The 21,425-nt window shown below is 60.2% G+C and overlaps 3 protein-coding genes across 23 annotated transcripts in view; 1 reads left to right on the top strand and 2 right to left on the bottom strand.

Annotated features, from left to right (window-relative positions):
• Window positions 1-13,556, top strand: part of PITPNM2 (phosphatidylinositol transfer protein membrane associated 2) — a 159,753-nt gene extending 146,197 nt beyond the window's left edge. For 10 of the 17 annotated variants that reach the window (XM_025267759.3, XM_044930256.2, XM_044930257.2 and 7 more), the window contains 15 exons: window positions 44-163; window positions 728-933; window positions 2,473-2,651; window positions 4,160-4,330; window positions 4,895-5,044; window positions 6,110-6,274; window positions 6,960-7,091; window positions 8,002-8,150; window positions 8,480-8,596; window positions 8,941-9,057; window positions 9,180-9,328; window positions 9,421-9,570; window positions 9,960-10,143; window positions 10,225-10,353; window positions 10,564-13,556. In XM_025267759.3, coding sequence (XP_025123544.1) covers window positions 44-163; window positions 728-933; window positions 2,473-2,651; window positions 4,160-4,330; window positions 4,895-5,044; window positions 6,110-6,274; window positions 6,960-7,091; window positions 8,002-8,150; window positions 8,480-8,596; window positions 8,941-9,057; window positions 9,180-9,328; window positions 9,421-9,570; window positions 9,960-10,143; window positions 10,225-10,353; window positions 10,564-10,890 — 2,445 coding nt within the window. In that variant the 3' untranslated portion in view covers window positions 10,891-13,556. Of the gene's footprint in view, window positions 1-43; window positions 164-727; window positions 934-2,472; window positions 2,652-4,159; window positions 4,331-4,894; window positions 5,045-6,109; window positions 6,275-6,959; window positions 7,092-8,001; window positions 8,151-8,479; window positions 8,597-8,940; window positions 9,058-9,179; window positions 9,329-9,420; window positions 9,571-9,959; window positions 10,144-10,224; window positions 10,354-10,563 lie in introns of those variants that run through there. The other 7 variants (XM_025267753.3, XM_025267752.3, XM_025267751.3 and 4 more) reach the window with 4 other exon arrangements.
• Window positions 13,557-14,114: 558 nt separating this feature from the next.
• ARL6IP4 (ADP ribosylation factor like GTPase 6 interacting protein 4) lies at window positions 14,115-16,569 on the bottom strand. Of its 3 annotated transcripts, none has more exons than XM_006047203.3 (6): window positions 16,408-16,569; window positions 15,867-16,040; window positions 15,160-15,468; window positions 14,959-15,076; window positions 14,488-14,557; window positions 14,115-14,409 (listed from the first exon to the last, which is right to left on the bottom strand). In XM_006047203.3, the coding sequence occupies exons 2-6, from the start codon at window positions 16,027-16,029 to the stop codon at window positions 14,353-14,355; spliced, it is 717 nt and encodes a 238-aa protein (XP_006047265.2). In that variant the 5' UTR covers window positions 16,030-16,040; window positions 16,408-16,569; the 3' UTR covers window positions 14,115-14,352. The 3 variants fall into 3 exon arrangements, with proteins under 3 accessions (XP_006047265.2, XP_006047267.2, XP_044786202.1); XM_006047205.3 differs by having other exon boundaries at window positions 15,160-15,444; XM_044930267.1 differs by having other exon boundaries at window positions 16,267-16,409.
• A 1,352-nt stretch (window positions 16,570-17,921) lies between these two features.
• OGFOD2 (2-oxoglutarate and iron dependent oxygenase domain containing 2) lies at window positions 17,922-21,405 on the bottom strand. 3 transcript variants are annotated; one of them, XM_006047206.3, is made up of 7 exons: window positions 21,120-21,405; window positions 20,637-20,693; window positions 19,844-19,957; window positions 19,655-19,754; window positions 18,850-18,977; window positions 18,339-18,596; window positions 17,922-18,265 (listed from the first exon to the last, which is right to left on the bottom strand). In XM_006047206.3, exons 1-7 carry the CDS (start codon window positions 21,249-21,251, stop codon window positions 18,002-18,004), a joined length of 1,053 nt encoding a protein of 350 aa, XP_006047268.1. In that variant the 5' UTR covers window positions 21,252-21,405; the 3' UTR covers window positions 17,922-18,001. The 3 variants fall into 3 exon arrangements, with proteins under 3 accessions (XP_006047268.1, XP_006047269.1, XP_006047270.1); XM_006047207.3 differs by lacking the exon at window positions 19,844-19,957; XM_006047208.3 differs by lacking the exons at window positions 19,844-19,957; window positions 20,637-20,693.
• Window positions 21,406-21,425: the final 20 nt, after the last annotated feature.

The following is a 21,425-nucleotide window of genomic DNA, read 5'->3' as shown; positions in this document are numbered from 1 at the left end:
AAGCGGGGCGGGCGCTCAGGGCCCTGGACCTCTCCCCACCCAGGTCTGCCTGATCGGCGACTGTGTTGGGGGCATCCTGGCGTTCGATGCCTTATGCTGCAGCAACCAGCCGGTGTCTGAGAGTCAGAGCAGCAGCCGCCGGGGCAGTGTGGCCAGCGTGCAGGTACGAGCTCCCTCCAGCCCCCAGAGCAGGGGACCTTCAGGATGGAGACCATGTCACCCTCTGACTCCAAACATCCCAGAGGCCTGCGGTAAAAAGGAAGGGTCAGGGTTGCCAACGCAGGTGCCCAGAGGCGGGGGACAGATGCATGGCACAGGTGAGCAGCTGCAGTGAGGCCAAACAGGAGCGCAAGCGGTTTCAGCAGGCAGTGAAGCCGGGTCTGCACCGTGGAGAGCAGATCCATCACCATGAGGGCCTGGATCCTCTGAGCCTCCTGGCAGGAGAAAGGACCCAAGGTCCCTCTGCTGCAGAGTAGCAAGCAGCCTGGTGGGCTGGGCGAGGCGGCAGGATCAGTGGGAAGTCAGCAAGGCCCAGATGGATGGGCTGGGCCAGGAGTGAAGATGGGAGGAACCATAGGGCACACAGGGATGGGGCCTTTTCCTCCCTGGCTTGGGTGAGAATCTGCCACAGGCCTAGGGTCAGGAGGGGAGACTCGGCTCCCACGACACTGAAGAGAGGGCCAGGCCAGTGGCCACCGGGAAGTGAACCTGTGTGGGGCCATTCCAGGATGCTGACCTGCTGTCTCCCGGCTCGACGGTCAACACGGCACATGGCAGCAACCTGGAGAGCAGCCGGCACCTGAGCCGCAGCAACATCGACATCCCCCGGAGCAACGGCAATGAAGACCCCAAACGGCAGCTACCCCGCAAGAGGAGTGACTCGTCCACCTATGAGCTGGACACCATCCAGCAGCACCAGGCCTTCCTGTCCAGGTGGGTGGGGAGGCCCCCGCTGGGTGAGGATGGGGACTCTAAGATGGGGAGACACAGACCAGGTGGTGCTGATGGCCAATGTGAGAGACCTGAAGGCCCCCTGACCTAGGTCCTGGGGTCCGCAGGGTAGGCCCACGGTTCTTCAGCCAAGAGGTGTTGGGTGCAACTGTGGTCTTTTTTTTTTTATGGTCATGCTGTGCTGTGCTGTGCTTAGTCGCTCAGTTGTGTCTGACTCTTTGCAATCCCATGGACTATAGCCCACCGGGCTCCTCTGTCCATAGGATTCTCCAGGCAAAAATACTAGAGTGGGTAGCCATGCCCTCCCCCAGGGGGTCTTCCCAACCCAGGGATCAAACCTAGGTCTCCCGCATTGCAGGCAGATTCTTTACCATCTGAGCCACCAGGGAAGCCCAAGAATACTAGAGTGGGTAGCCCATCCCTTTTCCAGGGGATCTTCCTCACCCAGAAATTGAACTGGGGTCCCTGCATTGCAGGCGGATTCTTTACCAGCTGAGCTACCAGCGAAGTCATATATATATATATTTTAAATTGGGATACAGTTGCTTTACAATGTTGTGTTTCTAATATACAGCCAAGTGAATCAGCTATATGTATATACATATATATATACATATATATATATATACATATGTATGTACATACATATATCCCCTCTTTTTTGGATTTCCTTCTCATTTAGGTTACCACAGAGCACTGAGTAGAGTTCCCTGTGCCATCCAGCAGGTTTTCATTAGTTAACTATTTTATGAAAAAAAGTAAGTGAAAGTGTTAGTCAATCAGTCATGTTCGACTCTTTTTGACCCCATGGACTGTAGCCCACAAAGCTCCTCTGTCCATGGACTTCTCCAGGCAAGAATCCTGGAGTGGGTTGCCTTTCCCTCCTCCAGGGATCGAACCTGGGTCTCCTACACTGCAGGCAGATTCTTTACCGTCTGAGCCACCAGGGAGGCCCTATCTGTTTTATACATAGTATTGATAGTGCATATATGTCAATCTCAATCTCTATTCATTCCACCTCCTTGTTCCCACCTTGGTGTCTATTCGTTTGTTCTCTACGTCTGTGTGTCTATTTCTGCTTTACAAACAAGTTCATCTGTACCATTTTTCTAGAGTCTACATGTATGTCTTGATACAAGATATTTGCTTCTCTGACTTACATCACTCTGTATGATAGTCTCTGGGTCCATCCACGTCTGAGTCAGAGGGAACAGACTGACTGGGGCAGGGGAAGAAGCAGGGATTGGCAGAGTCAGCAGGCAGAACTGACTGGGGACAGCATGGTCCCAGCCAGGGCTGTCCCAAAGGCAGTGGGCTCCCTGGAGAGGTCGGGCCCTACTGTCACCAGGGGTGTCCCAGCAGGTGCTGGACAGCTGCACTCGCAGGACTGCACAGGACCCAAGCTTCGTTGGGGCCTGATGACCCCCGAGGAGCCTCTTTCAGGAGGCTGAGGGCAGGCTGGCCTGGAGGAGGGCCGTGGTGTGACCTCACTCGTCTCCCCACCCCACCTCATACCTGCAGCCTCCATGCCAGCGTGCTGAGGAACGAGCCCAGCTCCCGCCGCTCGAGCAGCTCCACCATGCTGGACGGTGCAGGGGCCGTGGGCAAGTTCGACTTTGAGGTCGCTGACCTCTTCCTCTTCGGGTGCCCCCTGGGGCTGGTCCTTGCCTTGAGGAAGACGGTCATCCCCTCCCTGGATGGTGAGAGTCCCTGCAGGGGAGGGTAGGGGTCCATGAGCTGGGCAGAGGATCTCAGTGAACCCCTGTTACAAGGCCAGGGCCACATCCCAGGCCCCTTCCTGCATCAGCCTCTTTTCTGCACCCCCTGCCTCACCAAGGGCCCATGGCTCTCCTTTGTTCCAGCCTCAACCCAGCTCAGTCTCCAGCCCCATTTCCCAACACACTGTTTCATTTCATCTCTAAGGCACCTCTGGGAGTTGAGGTCCAGAGATGGAGGGGGCTGCCCCAGGATCAGATGAGGACAGACCCAGTCTCCCATAAGGAAGCCAGGCACCCCTGAAGTCTCCCTGATGCAGTGGCCTCCCAGCCCCAGAGGGACCACAGCCATGCTGCTCCAGGTTCCTCCTCAAGACAACACACACAGGGAGGTGGAAAAGTGTCGGTTAAAAAGCTGTCAGAGCAGCGGTCCCTGCCCAGTGCCCCCAGAATCAACCGGTGTGGGCTCCCTCCCATCCTACAAGAGCTGCGCAGGGGAGGGGCCCCAGGAGGAAACTGAGGCTCAGAAAGGTTGTAGACACCTGCCCAAGGGCAAGACACTGTGCACCCACATGAGTGCACAGACTCAAGAGACAGAGATGGCAGGGCAACGTCATCTGTAATCATGGAAAACCTGAAACAACCTAAATGGGATGCAGGCTGAGGTTAAATCAACTTTGGCACAGCCGTACAAAGCAATGCCCCAGTGCAATTCAAAAGAAAGGGGCTCAGTGAAAATATTCGTATGAAAGACTCCCAACATTTTTTGTGTTAAATGAAAAAAAAGGTCAAGTACAAAAAGCATAGATCATATTTCTATTTGTGTGCAAGTTTGGTTTTTTTTTTGGTGTTGGGTCTTCATTGCTGTGCACGCACTTTATCTAGCTGCAGCAAGCGAAGGCTTTTGTCGCAGAGCACAGGCTCTAGGTGCTCCGGTTTCAATAGTTGCAGCCCTCGGGCTCAGTAGTTGGGAAGCACAAGTTTAGTCGATCAGCGGCATGTGAGATCTTCCTAGACGAGGACTCAAAAACCCTGTGTCCCCTGCACTCGACCACCAGGGCATCTTCCCAACAACTGCAAAATGTTCAGAAGCTCAGAGCCTGGAAACATTTTCAATCAGAGTGGATGAGCAGGCTCTAGCCTGCGCGGCCGCACATGCTCGGGGCTCCCCAGGGTTTGCAGGTAGGGCTCTAGCCTTAGCGCTCTGGGGGTGGAGAGGAGCTTTCCGTTATATGTCTTATATCGTATATATCCCTGTACTACAAAAAACAAAAAAATTTACCACTATCATAATTTTCTTAATTAAAATAAATTTGGTTAATAAAGGGACAGTGGCCCAAACAGGACCCCAAATCGATGGAGACACACTTTTGGGTTTCTCTGTTTTCTAAAACCCCAAGCACATCCCACCCCACCGGACCTTAGCCGGCTCTAGGCCCCGCCTCCTTAGGGCGGAGCTAACTCCAGGCTCTGCGACTCCGCCCCGCCCTCAGTTTTCCAGCTGCGGCCGGCCTGCCAGCAAGTCTACAACCTCTTCCACCCCGCTGACCCATCGGCCTCGCGCCTGGAGCCGCTACTGGAGCGGCGATTCCACGCCCTGCCGCCTTTCAGCATCCCCCGCTACCAGCGCTACCCGCTGGGGGACGGCTGCTCCACGCTGCTGGGTGAGAAAACCTGTGCCCCACCTCCACCGGCCCCGGCCCTGGGGGAGGATGGGAGTTGGCCCGACTCCTTGGGTGCTCCAGGTTCCGGGGGTGGCCCTGCGTGCGGGAAGGGGCGGCCTGCACTGAGCCCTTTAGAAGCTGGACAGCTGGCGTAGGTGCAGGTGCCTCGCCCCAGGGAGGAAGGCGTGAGACACCTCCACAGGCCTCCCCCTTCCCGCCGCTTCACACACAGCACAGAGCCAGGGCACCGCTCCCCTTCCCACTGCCCCACCAAGGCAGAGCTGAGGACCCAAGGGACCCTGGCAGAGTCTGGGCCTGTGTCCCGCCCTGTGAAGGGCCCCCACGGCAGGCTATTGGCCCGGAACTTCCAGGTCACCTGGCCTGGAGATAGGTCGCGTGAACGAGGGCTGCCCGTGGTCCATCTCGTCCCTCCCGGGAACGGCCCGTCCCTCCTGCCCCCCGTGTGTCCCAGTCCTGTCTTGGTCCTTGAGGAGCCCTGTGTCTGTCGGAGCGTCCACACGAGTGTCTGTTCTTGTCCTCTGTTCTCTCCCCGTCTGCCTCCAGTCGAGACCGTGCAGAGAAACCCCGAGCTGGTCTTGGAGGGCGGCCCCCTGGCCCCTCTCCCTTCCGGGGACGGCTTCCTGGAAACCAGTATCCCCGTGCCCGCGCTCACCTCGCAAGACGGGCCCCGCCCGAGCCCGGGCTGCGCTGAGTGTGTGTAACCCCCCTGCTCGTGGTGGTGTCTGCTTCGCTGGCTGACCGCTGGTCCTCAGGGACCCCCCACCCACTCCTTGGCCACCCAGAGTTTGGGGGACTGTGGCGAGGAGCAGAGACGGGGCAGGACAGGTCCCTGGGAGTGGTCTTGGCACTGGGCAGTGCGGGGAGGGGACTCAAAGCAAAGAAGGAGCCCAGAGAGGAGAGCAGCTGTCCTGGGGTCACCCAGCACAGGTGTCAGCCCAAGGTCTCTGTCCCCCACTTCTGAGGCTACCAGTAGGGGCAGCCAAGAGTTGGGGTGAGGCCTCGGGCCCTCTGGGACCCACCTGTCCCCCAGGAGAAGACTTCGGTCCCAGCACAGGGTTGGATTCTCGACCCACTTCCTCCCTCCCTGAGGAGGTCCAGGCACCTCCTGCTCCTGTCTAGAGGTGGGTCCTCTGGCCCGCCCTCAGCCCGGGCCCAGGTGAGCCTGGCTGGAGCCCTCAGCCCTCTTCCTTTGTCCCTAGATGCCCATCCGGGGCTGGCTCATGTGGCCCATGTGTGAGGGGCATGCACGATGCTGTCTCATTTGCTCAGTCCTCCGCCTAGGACATGCCTAGGAAGCCGTCCCAGGCCCCTGTCGCTAGCACCCCAAACCCAGCTGCCATGGGCTGTGGGTCAGGCCAGGCCGGGCCCCAGAGGCCAAGAAGGCTAGACTAGACCAAGAGACTGGAAGGGTGGCCAGGGTGGGGCATGAGCCTGGCCACCTTGCCTCCCTGCCCACTGTGTCTGTATTGGTCCGTCTGTCCAGCCCTGCCCCAGCTCTCCCTTCTCTCTGCCTCAGCTCTGAGCCCTGCCCTCTCGACCCTGAACAGGCAGGCCCTGGCACGCATGGGCCCATCCTGTCTGCCAGTTGTGCTCAGATGCCCCCCACTCCTCTGCAGCTGGTGTTGGCCTTGCCTGGCACAGCTGCCGCTCTGGCCTGCCCCAGCCCTAGCACACACTGGGCACCCCTGCTCGGGGGTCCCGGGGCCGGGCTGGGCAAGGCCCCCTTACCCCTGGTCTCTGGTCCCTGTCCACCTGCAGCAGAGGCACTCCAGGCCCACAACACGGTCTTCCAAGAGCACGCGGCCCCCTCCTCACCCGGCTCAGCCCCCAGCACCCGAGGCTTCCGCCGGGCCAGCGAGATCAGCATCGCCAGCCAGGTGTCCGGCATGGCCGAGAGCTACACGGCATCTGGCATCGCCCAGAGTAAGTGCAGCAGCGCTACCCACCCATCAGAGCCAGGGGGCTCTGTCCTGTCGCGGCCGGTGTCAACCGGGCCCATTATGCCCCCCCAGAGGACAGTTGGAGACTACTGGGGTGGGTGCCACTGGCATCTGGTGGGTAGAGACCTGCTAAACACCTTATGATGCTCAGGATGGCCCCACAGTGAAGAGTCGTCCTGCCCCAGTGTCCATCGAGAACTGTGGAAGGAAGGAGCATATAAAAGGGTGGCCCTGGAGTGGGGGGCCAAGTCCAGCTGGTAGGAGATCGGTGGTGCTGTCTCAGCTGCAGGGTGATGGGTCTGCGAGGAGGGGTCCTAGGCCCAGAGGGGCAGATGTTCCTTGAGGGAGAAAGCTGGGGGCCATTTCTGGAGAAGCTGGAGGGGTGGCCCAGGGGAGCCAGGGAAGCGAGGTCTCCTGTGCACGGCCCCTTTTGCCACCCCAGGGGGTGGATCACCTCGGCCTCCTTGGCTCCTTCCATCTTCTTAGCAGCTGGAAGCAGAGTCTGGACTATCCCCTCTCACTCTTGCCAGGGCCAGCAACCCCCTGCCGGCCTCCCTCCCATGTGACTGGCTCCCCAGCCGCCTGTCAGAGCAGAGGGTCTAGGCTAAGGCTAGCTGGCGTGGTAGCCCCAGCATGGCTGAGCCTCTCCTGTTGTTCTTGCTCCTCAGAGGCCCCAGCTCCGCTCAGCCACACCCCCAGCGTCAGGCGCCTGTCCCTACTTGCCCTCCCCCACCCAGCCCCCTCTACCCTGGGCAAGCGGGAGAGGGCCCCTCGCCTCCCCGACTTGGACATCAGTGAAGGTACCGGGCACCACGGGCCTCCATGCGCACACATGCTTCTCCTCTAATTGGGGTCATGCTTTGATTTCCAGACACACCTCACCCCCAGGGCCCTGCTGACGCCTAACCAGGGAGCTGGAGCTTGGGCTGGGAGCACCCTGACTTCCAGGGAGGAGGCAGAAGCCGCTGGAGTTAGCTAGGGGCTGGGAGCGGGGGAGGGGGGGCGCTGAGGAGGGGTGCGCTGGACAGAGGCTGGGTGAGGACCGGCGTCACCTATCAGGCAGGCTGCAGGCAGAGAGCTCCGACCCTGAACCAGTACACCTCCGGCCTCCAGCCACTGGGGAGGCTCTTTGCAAACCTGGGGCAGCCCCCCAGCCCCAAGGGGGAGCCGGATTCACCCGCACATATGCACACAGGCTCCGTCTGACTGAAGGCCCTCACTTCACACTCTGCCTGCCAGGGGCTGAGGGCATCAGGCCTCTGCCTTGAGACCCAGGACCTGAGACTCCCGCTCTGGGAAGCCTTTCACAGTTTTGAGGCCTGGGGAGGTGGGACGGGCATTCAAGGGGTCCAGGAGAAGCCCAGAGAGGGCAGTGATGAGGCCCAGGGCGGGAGTTGACAAGGGGTTGACCAGGGCCAGGGAGTCCTGCCTCCACACTGGGCTCTTCCCCTCCCCCTCTAACTCCACACTTCCCTGCTGAGCCACAGCCCCCACTCCCCGTCCCCGGAGCACTTGGGCCGCTTGCTGCTGTCCCGACCTCCTGTGCCTTCTCGCCGCTCCCCTATCGCTGAGCCCGGGAGAAGGAGACTCGCTTTGGTGATGGTCCTGCTCCCTGGTCAGAGGAGGGTTTTGTCTCTGGGCAGAGCTGGGCCTGAGAGGCCAGGTGACCCTCGGGGGCCCAGCCCAGTCAAGGTCCCCTCCTCTTGGCAGTTGCTGCGAAGTGGTGGGGCCAGAAGCGGATCGACTACGCCCTGTACTGCCCCGATGCTCTAACGGCCTTCCCCACCGTGGCCCTGCCCCACCTGTTCCACGCCAGCTACTGGGAGTCAACGGATGTGGTCTCCTTCCTGCTGAGACAGGTACCCAGAGTCCCCGTACCAGACACACCAACACCTCTCAGGTCCCTGAGTGACCCTGCTGCTGACTCGGCCCCATTTCATAAATGAGGACGGTGGGAGACCCCACTTTTCTGGCCCCAGCAGAGGAAGCCATGGAGATGGGGTGAATGGATGTACACCTTCACGGGACAGATGTGAATTCTCGGGGGCCAGAGGGTGGACTGTAGTGGGGTTTGTCCCCCCAAACCCTCACAAAGTTAGTTGGGCCCCTAGGGCCACTGGCCTCTCCCCACGGAACAGGAAGCCCCAGGCTTGAGTCTGCCCTGTGACCCCCCTCTGTCCCCTCGCAGGTCATGAGGCACGACAACTCCAGCATCTTGGAGCTAGACGGCAAGGAGGTCTCGGTGTTCACCCCCTCGAAGCCGAGAGAGAAGTGGCAGCGCAAGAGGACCCACGTGAAGCTTCGGGTGAGGGGTCCTCTGGGTGCCCCGACTCCAGGGCTATTGTCCTATTGAATCCTCCTGAGAAAACCCCATTTTAAAGATGAGGAAACTGAGTCACAGAGATGTGTGCTGTCTTACTTAATCCTCACAGTCTGAGGTTGGAGCTGTTCCCCCATTTACAGACAGGGACCCACACCAAGGCCATGTAGGTCAGTGGCCGAGCTGGACTTGAACCCTGGGCCATCTGACTTTGTGCCCATGCTCACCCCCAGGCCCCTGGGAAGTTTGAGCTGAGCCCAGGAGACCCCAGCCACCCCTCCATCCCCTACCCTGACCCAACCTTGCTCCTGCACCCCCCCCCCCCCCAGAATGTGACAGCCAACCACCGGATCAATGACGCGGTCGCCAACGAGGATGGCCCACAGGTCTTGACGGGCCGGTTCATGTACGGGCCCCTGGACATGGTCACCCTGACCGGGGAGAAGGTAAAGACCTGGGACCCTGTGGGAGCCCCACCCCGCCCCGCCTCCCTCTGGCTGGGCGGTGGAGAGTCGGGGTTGGGGAGGTCAGGGGCATGGCCACCCATGACCAGCCTGCCTGGCTCCAGGTGGACGTGCACATCATGATGCAGCCGCCCTCGGGTGAGTGGCTGTACCTGGACACGCTGGTGACCAACAGCAGTGGGCGCGTCTCCTACACCATCCCTGAGACCCATCGCCTAGGTGTGGGAGTCTACCCCATCAAGATGGTGGTCAGGTAGGAGCTGGGAAGAACGAGTGGGTGGGCCGACCTGGTCTGGGGCTGGAGGAAGGGGTCCCAGTGGGTTCTGACGAGCCACCCCCTCCCAGGGGAGACCACACGTTTGCTGACAGCTACATCACCGTGCTGCCCAAGGGCACGGAGTTCGTGGTTTTCAGCATTGATGGCTCCTTCGCTGCCAGCGTGTCCATCATGGGCAGCGACCCCAAAGTGCGAGCCGGGGCTGTGGACGTGGTGCGGTGAGTGCCCCCAGGGGCAGTGGGTGGGCTCAAAGGCAGGTAGCTGGGGGCTGGGCAGAGAGGATGGTCTTGGGTGCCAGAGCCAGGACAGGGGGCAGGGACCCTGTGGCTTGGAGGGGCCAGCAGCACCACTTCCCAGCTGGGATCTCTTACTGTGGATGCCTCAGTTCCCTCACCTGGGAAGCAGGGCTTTTCCTAACAAGACCAGTTACACCTGCTGCAGAGGGTGGAAGTGGGGATTGTGAGAGGCGAGCAGTGAGCACTGTGCTGGGGCTGTTACTGTTGAAGCCTGTGCCCGCTAGTGGGGCTGGCTGGGCAAGGAGACCAGGCAGCCCCAGAGGGAGGACAGTGCGGCCGTGGGACACCCAGGCCTGCCCCCTCGCCCCCAGGCACTGGCAGGACCTGGGCTACCTCATCATCTACGTGACTGGCCGGCCTGACATGCAGAAGCAGCGGGTGGTGGCGTGGTTGGCTCAGCACAACTTCCCCCACGGCGTGGTGTCCTTCTGTGACGGCCTGGTGCACGACCCGCTGCGGCACAAGGCCAACTTCCTGAAGCTGCTCATCTCCGAGGTGGGTCCCCGAGTGGAAGGGAGCGGGGTGGGGGTGGGGGCGGAAGGGCTGAGCCTGCGCCCACACCGGTCTCGCCCACAGCTGCACCTGCGCGTGCACGCGGCCTACGGCTCCACTAAGGACGTGGCGGTCTACAGCTCCATCAGCCTGTCCCCCATGCAGATCTACATCGTGGGCCGGCCCACCAAGAAGCTGCAGCAGCAGTGCCAGGTGAGCGGCGTTCAGGTGGACGGGGCAGGCGGGCAGCCCCGCCCTCCGACTGCCGCGCCGCCCTGGGAGCCCCGCCCCCCCACTGCCGGGACACCCCCGGAGCCCCGCCCCCCGACTGCCGCGCCGCCCTGGGCGCCCCGCCCCCCGGCTGCCGGGCAACCCGGAGTCCCGCCCCCTGACAGCCGTGCTTCCCGCTGCCCTCACCCACAGTTCATCACCGACGGCTACGCGGCCCACCTGGCCCAGCTCAAGTACAACCACCGGGCGCGGCCAGCCCGCAACGCGGCCACCCGCATGGCGCTGCGCAAGGGCAGCTTCGGCCTGCCGGGCCAAGGCGACTTCCTGCGCTCCCGGAACCACCTGCTCCGCACCATCTCGGCCCAGCCCAGTGGCCCCGGCCCCCGGCCGCACGAGCGGACGCAGAGCCAGGCGGACAGCGAGCAGCGGGGACAGCGCAGCATGAGCATGGCGGCCGGCTGCTGGGGCCGCACCTTGGCCGGCCGGCCAGAGCCCGGACCAGCCGCGGGCCCCAAGTAGGGCACCGGGAGTGAGGCGCTGTGGTCTCCATGGTGCTAGGCCAGGGCGGCCCGCCCTGCCAGGAGGCCTGGCCTGGGCACGTACGGTCGGCTGGGGCAAAGCTCGTCCCAGGGCCCGGCAGAGGACACGGGCTGTGCCAGACACAGCCCTCCCAGCCCAGCCTCACACTTTAGGGTCTGCGGGGTTCCAGCTGGTCGTGGAAGTTGGCAGGACGACCATCCCTGGGAAGACCTAAGGACCAGGACTCCCAACGTGGACTGGCCAGAAGGCGCTCCTGGACGCTTGCCCTGCATTGACGTACCCGCATTCCGATGCCAGGCCTGGGCACCTCCCATCCACTTGCTCGCCCTGACCCCCAGGTCTCCTCCCACTTGGTAGCAGCTGCGACAGAGGGGGACAGCCTGCTTCTTGTTGACTCGAGTTACTCAACTGTTTGACCTCACTGGTTTTGCACTGATTTTTGAGAGTGGAGATTCATCACCATCTCCTATGGCTACAGACTCATGGACATGCATGAAAATTCAACGTTTGCCCATCCAAGACCTGCCACTACACAGAAGACTCCAGGGCGGAGAATCCTTGTACAAATAGGAGAGAAAGGCCATATCATAATTTCTGCCGCTCTGCCTGGCCCATGAACCCATGGCAGCCCCAGACCCCAGCCTCTTCCACCTGCCCCATCTGGAGCCCAGTTCAGCCGTGGGCCTGGCGCCATCTCTGCCCTGGGCACAGCTCAGGCTGCCAGGTCAGTTGGTGAAGCCAAATGGCTCCTGAGAAGCCTTGCCTGGGGCCGCGGGGCCTGGACAGGCCTGGCCTCTTCTCCTCGCCTGCCATCAGCCAAGGCTCCAAGCCTCGGCCCTCCCTTCCGCGTTTCTACACCTTTCTACTTCTCCAATCTGATTTCTATGAGGTTTTTTTAAATGAGCAATCCTTGGCTGCTTCCTTTTCTTAACTCTTTCTGTACCAAACGCAGCCCCTCCACATGAAAACACCCAGCACTGTGACGGAGTCCAGCCTGGTTCTGGGTCCCAGGGCCCTGTCATGGGCATGGCCTCTCTGCCTCACCCGAGCCCCATTAATTCCACAGAATTTCTACTCTGGGGTGAGTGGGGCACACCCTTTTTTTTTTTTTTTTTTTTTTAAATGCCAATTCCGTTTCGATGCCGAATAGAAGAAGCCACAACTCGCTTAGTTAGCTTAAGGGCAGGCAGCCATGACTACACTTCCCACCTGGTAAGGACCATGCTGTCCTGTGCGCTGGGTCTGAGCATCAGCCCTCCCTCCCCAGAACTGACCGCAATCTCAGCTGTGGCCTCAGCTCCAGGCAGCCCCTCTGCTGCTCCTCCACCCGCTTCATGACAGGGGAGCCTGCCAGGGCTCAGCTAGCCGTCCAACATCCAGGCTGCTTCTGTGAGAAGCGGCTGCCAACCTGGATACGGCCTTGGGGCCTCGCGGGCTGGGATGGTGAGGCACACAAACGGATGTTAACATTTTCCTGTGTGTAGATATGTACAGCCAAAGGGTCATGTAAATGTTCTGCAAAAGTGGGTCTGTACAGAGTGAAAGCTATTTATTTTGTGCAGAGAAAAAATGTCTGGAGGGATGGGACCTTCAGAATTTATTCATATTTAAGATGTAGCTTTTTGTTGTTTCCGGCATTATGTATAAAGCGACGATTATTTTATGGACCAAGTTTTAATGTAACTGTTGCAGTGAAAGTGCAATATCTAACCCCTGCTCCCAGCGGGAATCGCTCGGCCCGACAATCACAGCCCCAGCCAGGGGCCCCGTGGCCAGTGCCTCCTCCTGTCGGTCCCACCTCACCCCATCTCGCCTGTCGCCTCGGTGAGCAGCCATCCGGATGGAGGAGCACCTGCAAGAGTCTTGGCCCGCCTGCAATAAAGGCCTGGAGGCCGCCAGCCCCGGGAGGCTGGGTGGGCAGCGAGCTCGGCCTCTCCCAGCGGGCCGCTGCCCCACGGCTCCGAGCTCCCCACCTGCCTACCCAGCCGCCAGCCATGCCAAGGACAACAGCAATAGTCCGGGCCTCTCCCAGCGGCCCTCAGCCATAGATGGTGAGGTGGGCAGCCCACCCTCCCCGTGGACGTCTCTCTTCTATATCCAGGTCGGCTTCCTGCCTCCCTTCAGATTCCTCTTGGCACATTATCCTCTTAAGGAAGCACCAGTTTTTCAGAAACTAAGAGAGGGAGGACAGAGTCCTTTAAAAATACCAAAAATGTTTACAGCATTGGGTGCTGAGCTGCAGGGCTCAGGCCCGACCAGTCATAACCAAAGGGTGAGGCAGGCCTTGCTGACTGCCACCCCACCCCAGGCCTGTTAGAGTAGAAGCCTTAGTCCCAGCCCCCCACCCCCAGGACTGAGCCTCAGCCCACCACTCCCAGACCCCACCACCTGCCTTCTCTTTGATGTCTAAAGAGGGATTCCGCAGAGACCCCATGCCCCCTTCCCAGCTCGGTCTGAACCGCCTGCCTGCCCACCTGCCACGTCGCAGCCTTCACGTCTCAACCTGTCTGTCTTGTCTGTCTGGGCCGCCTGTGAGCGGTGTCCTGACGTATCCCCGCCCGCCCTTGCTGTCCCTGCTCCATCGGGCCTGAGTGTGCTGTGTACTGTGTTGTCATCTGTTACACCGATTAAAGCAAGAAGGCTTCCTTCTGGGTCTCAGTACTGCGCCGACCACCAGAGCACTGGGGGTGGGGGCTGGCTGGGGGGGTGCAGCCTGCCCTTGGGAGTAAAGGCAGTCCTTCCCAGTACACAAGGCCAGCTGTGCTCACAATGATACCAACACACCCCCATGGGCCTTATCTCTGCTGGGCTTCCTTCTAGCCCCTTCCTGGGCATGAACTCGGTCTGTCCTCACAGCAATCCAGTGACGGAGGTGGGTGCTGTCAGCCTCCACCTCACAGAGGACACAGCCTGAGAGCTGGGCCAGGACTCCTCCCAGGCCAGCAGGACTCTCTTATCTGCAGAGTTAACAGCAAGGGCAACAGCCTCCCGCCAGGCCTGAGGAAATCAGCTTAAGAGCCGAGGGTTTGGGATTCAGTTGGGGTGGGGTGGGGCTCTGGTCCAGGCAGGCTGACCTGAGGGTGAGGACCGCAAGAGTGGCTGGTGTGTGCCCCCCGCCAAAGCTTGCAGAGTCCTTATTTTTGCCCTGAAGTCGGGTTGCCTCCTTCCCTCCCCCTCAGCACAAAAAGCAACAACACAGAGGATGTCTCCAACCAGGGAACATTTAATATCTGGGAAGGTGAGCTCTTTCGGGAGATGGAGGAGCTGACTCGGCCAGTGACCCCCGACCTCCACTCCCTGAATTGCAGAGGAGGCTGGGCCAGAGGCTGGTCTGCAGGAGAAAGAACACCCAGCGGGCTCCCCGCTGCCCACCCTGAGGCCAGCCTCCAGGTCATGCCAACACTGTGTGTAGCAGGCCTTGGCCGGGGGCCGGGGGGGGCCTCAGGGCAGGAGCCCTGCTCGCATCTGGAAGGCCAGGCCGTCCCCTCGGGTGGCTTGCTGGGGAAGAAAGCACACAGGAGGGGACAGGTCAGAAGAAGAGCTGGGGGTGGGCCTGGGTAAGGGGGCGACACCCACCTTATTGATCTCTCTGTGTCGCTCCTTGGTGACGATTTCCTCTAAGACCTCGCCATCTCCCTTAATGAGCCTGGGGATGGAGGTGGGCAGGCTGAGCCTCTTAACTGAGAGGCCAGAGCACCAGAACCAGAAGTACCTGACAGAGGGGTGCCAGGCCCAGGTCCCACCACCACCCTGAGCAGGCTGCCACACCCTGCTGGCCACTCCCACTCCTCCCTCCTTACCTCCCTCCCTTTCCACAGAGATGAGGACAGAGGGTAGCTCTGCCATCAGACAGGCCAGCTGTGGCTCTTTGAAGGCCCTCCCTCAAGGCCTTTCCAGCTCCTGCAATTGCCTACTCCAGCCAATAGGGAGCAATGGCCTGAGAAGGCTCATCAACAAGGGACTTTTCCCCTGGACATCAGCCTGTTTCGAGCAGCAGCAGCCCCCATCCCTCCTCCTCAGAGTGCGGTCTGGGGCAGCGCGCCCCACCTGGTGCGTCCTGTCTCCGGGTCCACCACCTTGCGGATGACGCTCTGCCGGGCATCCCACTCCTCCTTGGTCATGGGCTTCATGGCCTGGATGCGGGACTTCTGCTCGTCCGTCAGGACTGGAAGGGAAGATGGCAGGGAGGCGGTGGCAGGGCCTCAGGGAGGGGACCCTCCCTGCCCTGCACCCCGGGCAGCACAGTACCTGGGCCATCCTCTTCCTCCTTGGCTGCTCTGTGCCACTGGTCCAGCGAGGGCCCGGGCAGAGCCTCAGTCTGCTGCATTCTGGCCTTCTCCTTGCCTCTCTTCTTCAGCTTCTTCTTCCTTTTCTTCTTCTTCTTCCTCTTCTTGTCTTTGTGCTTCCCCCGCTTCTTCCGGCCATCGCTGGAGGAAGAGGAGGAAGACGAAGAGGAAGAGGAGCTAGAAGAACTGGAAGAAGAGGAGGAGGAGCTGGATCGTGGTCTCCTCCGGGCCTTGTGCTTGCTTCTCTCTGTGATGCAGGGAGAAGGTGAGGCTGGAAGGCCAGGAGGGGAAGAAGTAAACCTTCGTCCCCTTGCTCTGGCCTGTAGCAGGCTCAGGCTACCTCCTGGCAGGGCTTCAGCACGCTGTGGAGAGGCACCTTCTCGACTCCGCAGTCACTGTCTGCCCAAGAGCAAGGTGGCCAGCACCCACATCTTAGGCCCTGCTACACCAAAATTATGATAAACTTCTTGCTTCACTCCGTATTCAATGGGTTGGCCCAGCCCCTGGATTCTGAGCGTCTTTCATTCCAGATAGCGAGGACACTCTTGTGTCCCTCTGAATAGTGCTCTCTGCGATTTCCCCAAAGTCAGTCTGGAGAAGCCCTCCCGACTACCTGCAACTTCCTCCCTGATGTTCCCTCATCCCTTTCCCATTCCCTCTGGTCCTCACCCTCAGCCCCAGAGGAGGTGGTGCTGGCCTTGCGGCTTAGGGATCTCGAAGCCGAGCAGCTCCTCCGGACGTCCTTACTGCTCTTCTTCCTTTTCTTTTCCGACCCTCGCCCCCGGGAACGGCTGCGACTCCTAGAGCGCTTGCGGGAGCCGACATGAGCCATAGCGCCGCGAGCTGCAGACACGAAGGCGCGCTTAAACCCGGGATCGATCACGGGGCCGGCCCGCGGACTGGGTTCCCAGGGAGGCTCTACTCTGGCCGAGTCAACCAGACTCGGCCTGGTCTTCTGGGGCCTGGCATCCGTCACTACCCGGGGCAGCGTTATTGAGGGAGAGTAGGAGGAACCGTATGATCCTCGCCCGCCCCCAAACCCGGGTAACCCAAGTTCTCCGCGGACTACCTGCTCCACCGCTGCGGCCCCTTTAAGGGTCCGCCCCCGCGCGGACGCTTCACGGCTGCGCGCGCACCTCAGGCGCCTTTAGGAACGGCTGCGCTCCTTGGCTGCCAGGTGCGTTCCTCTTCCCTTCCCACGTGCACCTACCCTCCACCCCGTGCCCTCCGCGGCCTGCCGCCTCAAAGAAAGTCCCCGGGGCTGTTCCGCTCCCTCTTCAACCGCCCATCCGGCGGGACCGCCAACCCTGCACCACGCCTTCGCGTGAGGAAGCAATGGCTGGGTGACTTCCGGCCCGGGCGGTGCACTGGGAGGCTGTCCGGCCGCGAAGCGAGGGCTGCTGCCTTTAGTTCTGAAGCCCCATGTTCCGTTTGTGGGGCAGCCCAAGAAACCGAGTCTGGCGCGCTCACCTCCCAGAGAGGCGAGCTGGGGCTCCAGGCTTCCACCTCTAGGGGGAGCTCCCGGACGAGAGACCTGCTCGCCAGCCTGGTGCCAGTCCCAGAGCTCACAGGCCCTTTGCCGCAGCTGTGCCCTCTCCCATCTCTATCCTATTCGGTCGGCCCGCAGCACCCCCAGTCCCTGTGAAGCCCAGGGGAGGAGGCGACTGTGGATTTTCTGCGGACATGTCCACACCAGCAGGCCATGAGCTCCAGAACCTTGGTCTTTACGATGTCTGCTTTCAGTAATACAGAGGTCACAAACTCAGACGTCCATGGAAACCAGGAAGATCACAGCAACATATGAGGGACCCCTGTGAGGGAGTGTACCACAGGCCTCGAGAGTGGGGGCAGCTGAGTCTGGTCTCCCTGGTTTCTGCAATGTGGACTGGGGCCGGGTATTTCCAGATCTTCCCACTTTGCCAGGGGAGCCCAAACTCAAGATTTCAACATGGAAGACTCTCCCAAACATAGCATAGCTGCATGCCTCATCCAGTCTTGGGGCCACCGAGTTGCAAACTCTTTGATAGTAATGACAGCAGCAAACCCAGAGGACTGTTGTAAACTGCTTTATAAATGGGAAGTCATTTGATCCTCAAAACAGCTCTAGGACATAGGTACTTCCAGGAAAAAAAGACTAAGGCAGAGAGAGGCAGGTGGCTTACCCCCAGTCACAACTGGAAGTGGCAGAATCAGAATTTGAATCCAGGCAGTCTGGCTCCAAGTCCCTGCTTTTAATCCTTCTGTAGCAACCCCTCCATACCATCCAGAAGATGGAGGTGACCCACCTTCCATCTTTGTTGGTGACCCACCCAAATCCCCTTAGAAGACAGGTGCTCTCGACCTTAGCCATGGTGTCTGCTGCTGACACCCCACACCTGGACTCTGCTCTGGAAGATTCCCTTGGCCACTGGGAGCCACGCTGCCCTGGAGATGGATGTTGGGGAAGTTACTCACCCACTCCATACCCTGAAACACCCCATAGCCAATAACTGCTGTTGGGGGCAAACTGTGCTACAGTTCATGCTCCAGAGAGCCCAGTGGGATGGGGCTGAAGCTGGATGCTGTGTCAAACCATCCTGGTCCAGCTCCTTCCTGCCCTGTCCTGCTCCTCCCTGGAGCGCTCCCTCCTTAAACCACTTGCACAGGAATTCTGGTCTCAGGCTCTGGTCTACAAGCCCGACCTAAGCCAGCCTGTCTGCTGAAAGAATGACCCAGAAGCCTGTGTGTCCTCTCAAAGCAAGAAGTGCTGAGGGCTGCATGGCGTTTATTTCCATCCTTGCCCGCCACCCTGGCCCTGGCCAAGCTCAAGTTAGGGTACACACATCCACCGTGGCGGGCTCCTCGCGGGTGAAGCCATCACCGAAGCCCTCGTCGTCCACCAGGTCAGGCTTGCGGCAGCACATGGGGCAGAGGCGGTTGCGCACGGCCGAGGCCCGGAGCCAGACGACCAAGTTCCAGCGCTCACCAGTGCCCAGGGGCCGGGCCCCGTGCAGCTGGCCCCCCCGGTGCAGGAGGCCCTGGCCCACCACGTGCTCCACCTCCAAGGGCTTGGCCAGGGTCGAAGGCACCTGTGGACAGTGGGGCTCAGGCCTGGGTACTCACGGTGGCTCCGGCCCAGCCCCACGGGTTAAACACACTAACCTGGAAGAGATCCCCGAAGTAGAGGGCACCCCCTGTGAAGGCCTTGCCCAGGGATACATTGAGGGTGAGCTCGGCGTTATCATAGTGGCAGCCCAGCTCGCGGTCCTGGCCGGGCGCGTATTTGACCACAAAGGCCCGGTGGCTGTCCAGCCAGCCCCCACCACAGTCTGGATATAGCAGGGCCATCAGCGGCTGGAGGAAGCGCTCCCGCAGTGGTGTTACCAGTGGTTCATCCAGGCCTAGCTCATGTAGCAACACCTGGGGGTGGGGGAGCCCAGAATTAGCAGGGAAGCTGGTAGGGCCTGTCCCTGGGTCCCTGGGGGAGTCCCTCACTAAGGACAGTGCTGAGTGCTGTGCAGACATCATCAACCTGCTTAACTTCATAATAATACTGCCTGATTTCATCTTACAGATGGTGAGACCAAGGCTCAGAGGAGGTCTGTGCTGGGAACACGTCTCCCCAGACGGACGTCCCTGCCTCCTTGTGCCAGCCGGGTGGAACCTCACCCACCCCATAGTTGTTCATGGTGTTGGGTCTTCCCTTGGGCATGTCTGACTGCTCGAAGTGCTCCAGCTCCTCCAGCAGGGCCTGGCAGAAGGGCGCTGTGAACACTGGCAGCCGGTAAATTCGCTTCTCCTCTGCGGAAGGAGAGGGAGGGAAGTTTGGTTAGCCAGGAGCTAACCTTTTCACTCCCCCCAGCCTCAGTCTCCTCATCTGTAGAATGGGGATGATGTGAGTACTCACCTTGTGATTAAATGGGCTCTTGTGATGGTCAAATGACATAATGTGTGTGGCAAGGGTGCCCTATTCTTGGACCCCCCCACCACTCATCCCTAGATCCTCACCCTGCCCTGAGGTCTGACCCCCAAATTCAGATGTGCATCCTGGCTGGTCACCCCTCCCCCCCAGCTCCAGGTCCTGGCAGGTTCAGGAGACTTCACTCTTGCCCCCTCCTTCAGGTCTCAGGATGGGAACTGTTCCCCATTCCCACCGCCACTGCTAACCCTGGGGCAGGTCTCTCACCATCCCTCGCTGACCCCTGAGCCCACACTTGTCTCAACCATCCCCTCATTAACGTCTTTAGTCACCCCAGTTTGAGGATGCCGGCTGGCTCGTGCCTGGTGCACAGCACTGAATTACTGATCACTGTGGTGGATGTGTGTGCAAGTGAGTGAATACGATGCCCTCCTCCTGATAGTTCCATCCTACCCCTCTTCTCACTCCTGCTGGGTTGACTTTTAGAAGCAGATATGGTGGGTGAAGGGACCCCAGTCTGCCACCCCCAGTCCTGCCAAGTGGCAGGCCAAGACCTCACCTGACACTGTCTCCAGCCGCTGGAGAAGGCCCTTAAGGTCTGCGCCTGAAGATGCGCTGTATTCAGCTGCAGCCAGAAATTCAGGGGCCAAAGTGGCCTCCTAGGGGCAGAACACACCAGCCATGGGGCAGACAGCCCCCAGGCCCGGATCCTCCACCTCCTTCCAGTAACCTGCCCCCTGCCAGGTACCTGCAGCAAGTTGTAGACCTCTGGCCGTGCTGGGCGGTAGGAGCTGGCAATGAGGGCTTTCCTGGCAGCCGACTCCGGCCCCAGCCGCCGCCGCCGCCCCACCTCCTGCTCCAGCTGGGGTGACACATGGCCTGGGTACCAGAACGGGGCCTCCCATCCCTCCCAAGGGGACGCCCAGTCTTCCTATGTTCCTGACTCTGCCAGGGTAAACGGCAGGTGTTAAATTGTTAGCTGACGGGGATTCCTTCCAGAAGGGGGCCCATCCCACTGAGGGCTGCACCAGCTTGGCTGGATTGAGACCCATCGCTGCACCTTCACCAGCTGGGCCCAAGCAGGGAGGGGAAACAGAGTCCTGGTTAAGTCTTGTGTTCCAGAGGCTGCAGATGGCTGTCTTAGGAAGCTTCTCGACACTTAACACCACCCCCTCCCCTTCCATGGGAGACAAGCAGCAGTGGCAGAAGTGGTGTGGGGGGGGAATAAAGAATCAGGAGCCAGGTGGCACCTGGTGTGAAACCTTGAGTAGGTGACTCCTCCCCTTGAGTGCAAGTTTCTCATCTCAAAAGGGCACAAAGCAGACAACTGGCGTTTTCCCTGCTTTTTCTTTTCCAGGTGCCGGCACCCAGGTGCTGTGCTAAGTGGGGACAGGAGGAAGTAAGGGGAGGTCAAAGGAGCCCTTCTGGGATCTGACAATGGCACACCTGAGGCCGGGAGACCCCTCAAGCTGCTGACACAAATCTAAACAGAAAGGGCCGGGCTGGGTGCAGAGGGGGCGGTGGAGGGTGGGGAGTGTTACCTCTCCCAACAGCTGCTGGAAGTCTTTAGGGCTGACACAGCCTCGGCTGCGCAGGATCTGAGAGCAGAAAAACCAATAAGCGTGATAGTGTGACCTGGGGCAAGTCTCTTAAGGTCTCTGAGCCTCAGCTTCTCCACCTTGAAATGAAGATGATCCGATCACAGGATCATCGAAAAAATGAAATGTGATAAGCACATTAAGCACACAGCAGCGGCTCTTGTTAATAACAGAGAGTACTCAGCCAGGCTGTGCCCTGAGCACTTTACATGTAGTTCATTCATTGATTCCTAACGACAGTCGCACTAAAGCTATACCATGATCGTCATCTGAGGTGGAAAATACGGGAGGCAGCTAGAGGTTAAGTCAATCTTCTCGTCCGATCTGAGTGCGCCAAAGGCAAAGTAAACGACCCCGGGGACTGAGATCCCTCCTCCACCACCGCTCCCCGCTCGTTTTCCCGCAGAGCCAATAGAGGCCACTCACGGGCTCGTAGTCCTGGCGCAGCTGCTGTTCGCTCCGGAAGCGCACGTGCAGCCCGTAGCGCGCCACGTACAAGTTCTCTGAGCAAAAGCAAGCGCAGCGGCAGAAACGCCGGGGAGCCGCTGCGGTCCCCATGGTAAGAAGTGTTGCATTGCCCCACCGGCTACCGTAGGGACACTTCCGGGTACGCCCCCAGCCGGGCAGGGGCGCGGTTTGGAACCAGCGGCCAAGGGTCCGTTCTAAATTCCCAAATTCAGAAAAGAACGAAGACTCCGCCCCACAAAACGGTCTGCGGTGCAGAAAGATACT

Source organism: Bubalus bubalis, chromosome 17 (assembly GCF_019923935.1).
Source record: "Bubalus bubalis isolate 160015118507 breed Murrah chromosome 17, NDDB_SH_1, whole genome shotgun sequence".
In the NCBI taxonomy this organism is placed as follows: Eukaryota; Metazoa; Chordata; class Mammalia; order Artiodactyla; family Bovidae; genus Bubalus; species Bubalus bubalis.
The sequence above is the reverse complement of the archived record's forward strand: the minus strand, read 5'-3'. Positions and strand labels throughout refer to the sequence as shown.

Coding starts and splice junctions, on each gene's coding strand:
- OGFOD2 (XM_006047206.3), bottom strand. CDS start 21,251: ATGGGGACCGCAGCGGCTCCCCGGCGTTTCTGCCGCTGCGCTTGCTTT. Junction 18,597..18,849: donor ACACCATGAACAACTATGGG/GTGGGTGAGGTT, acceptor CCCCACCCCCAG/GTGTTGCTACATGAGCTAGG. Junction 18,266..18,338: donor ACTTCGGGGATCTCTTCCAG/GTTAGTGTGTTT, acceptor CACTGTCCACAG/GTGCCTTCGACCCTGGCCAA.
- ARL6IP4 (XM_006047203.3), bottom strand. CDS start 16,029: ATGGCTCATGTCGGCTCCCGCAAGCGCTCTAGGAGTCGCAGCCGTTCC. Junction 15,077..15,159: donor GGAGGAAGAGGATGGCCCAG/GTACTGTGCTGC, acceptor CTTCCCTTCCAG/TCCTGACGGACGAGCAGAAG. Junction 14,410..14,487: donor GACACAGAGAGATCAATAAG/GTGGGTGTCGCC, acceptor TTTCTTCCCCAG/CAAGCCACCCGAGGGGACGG.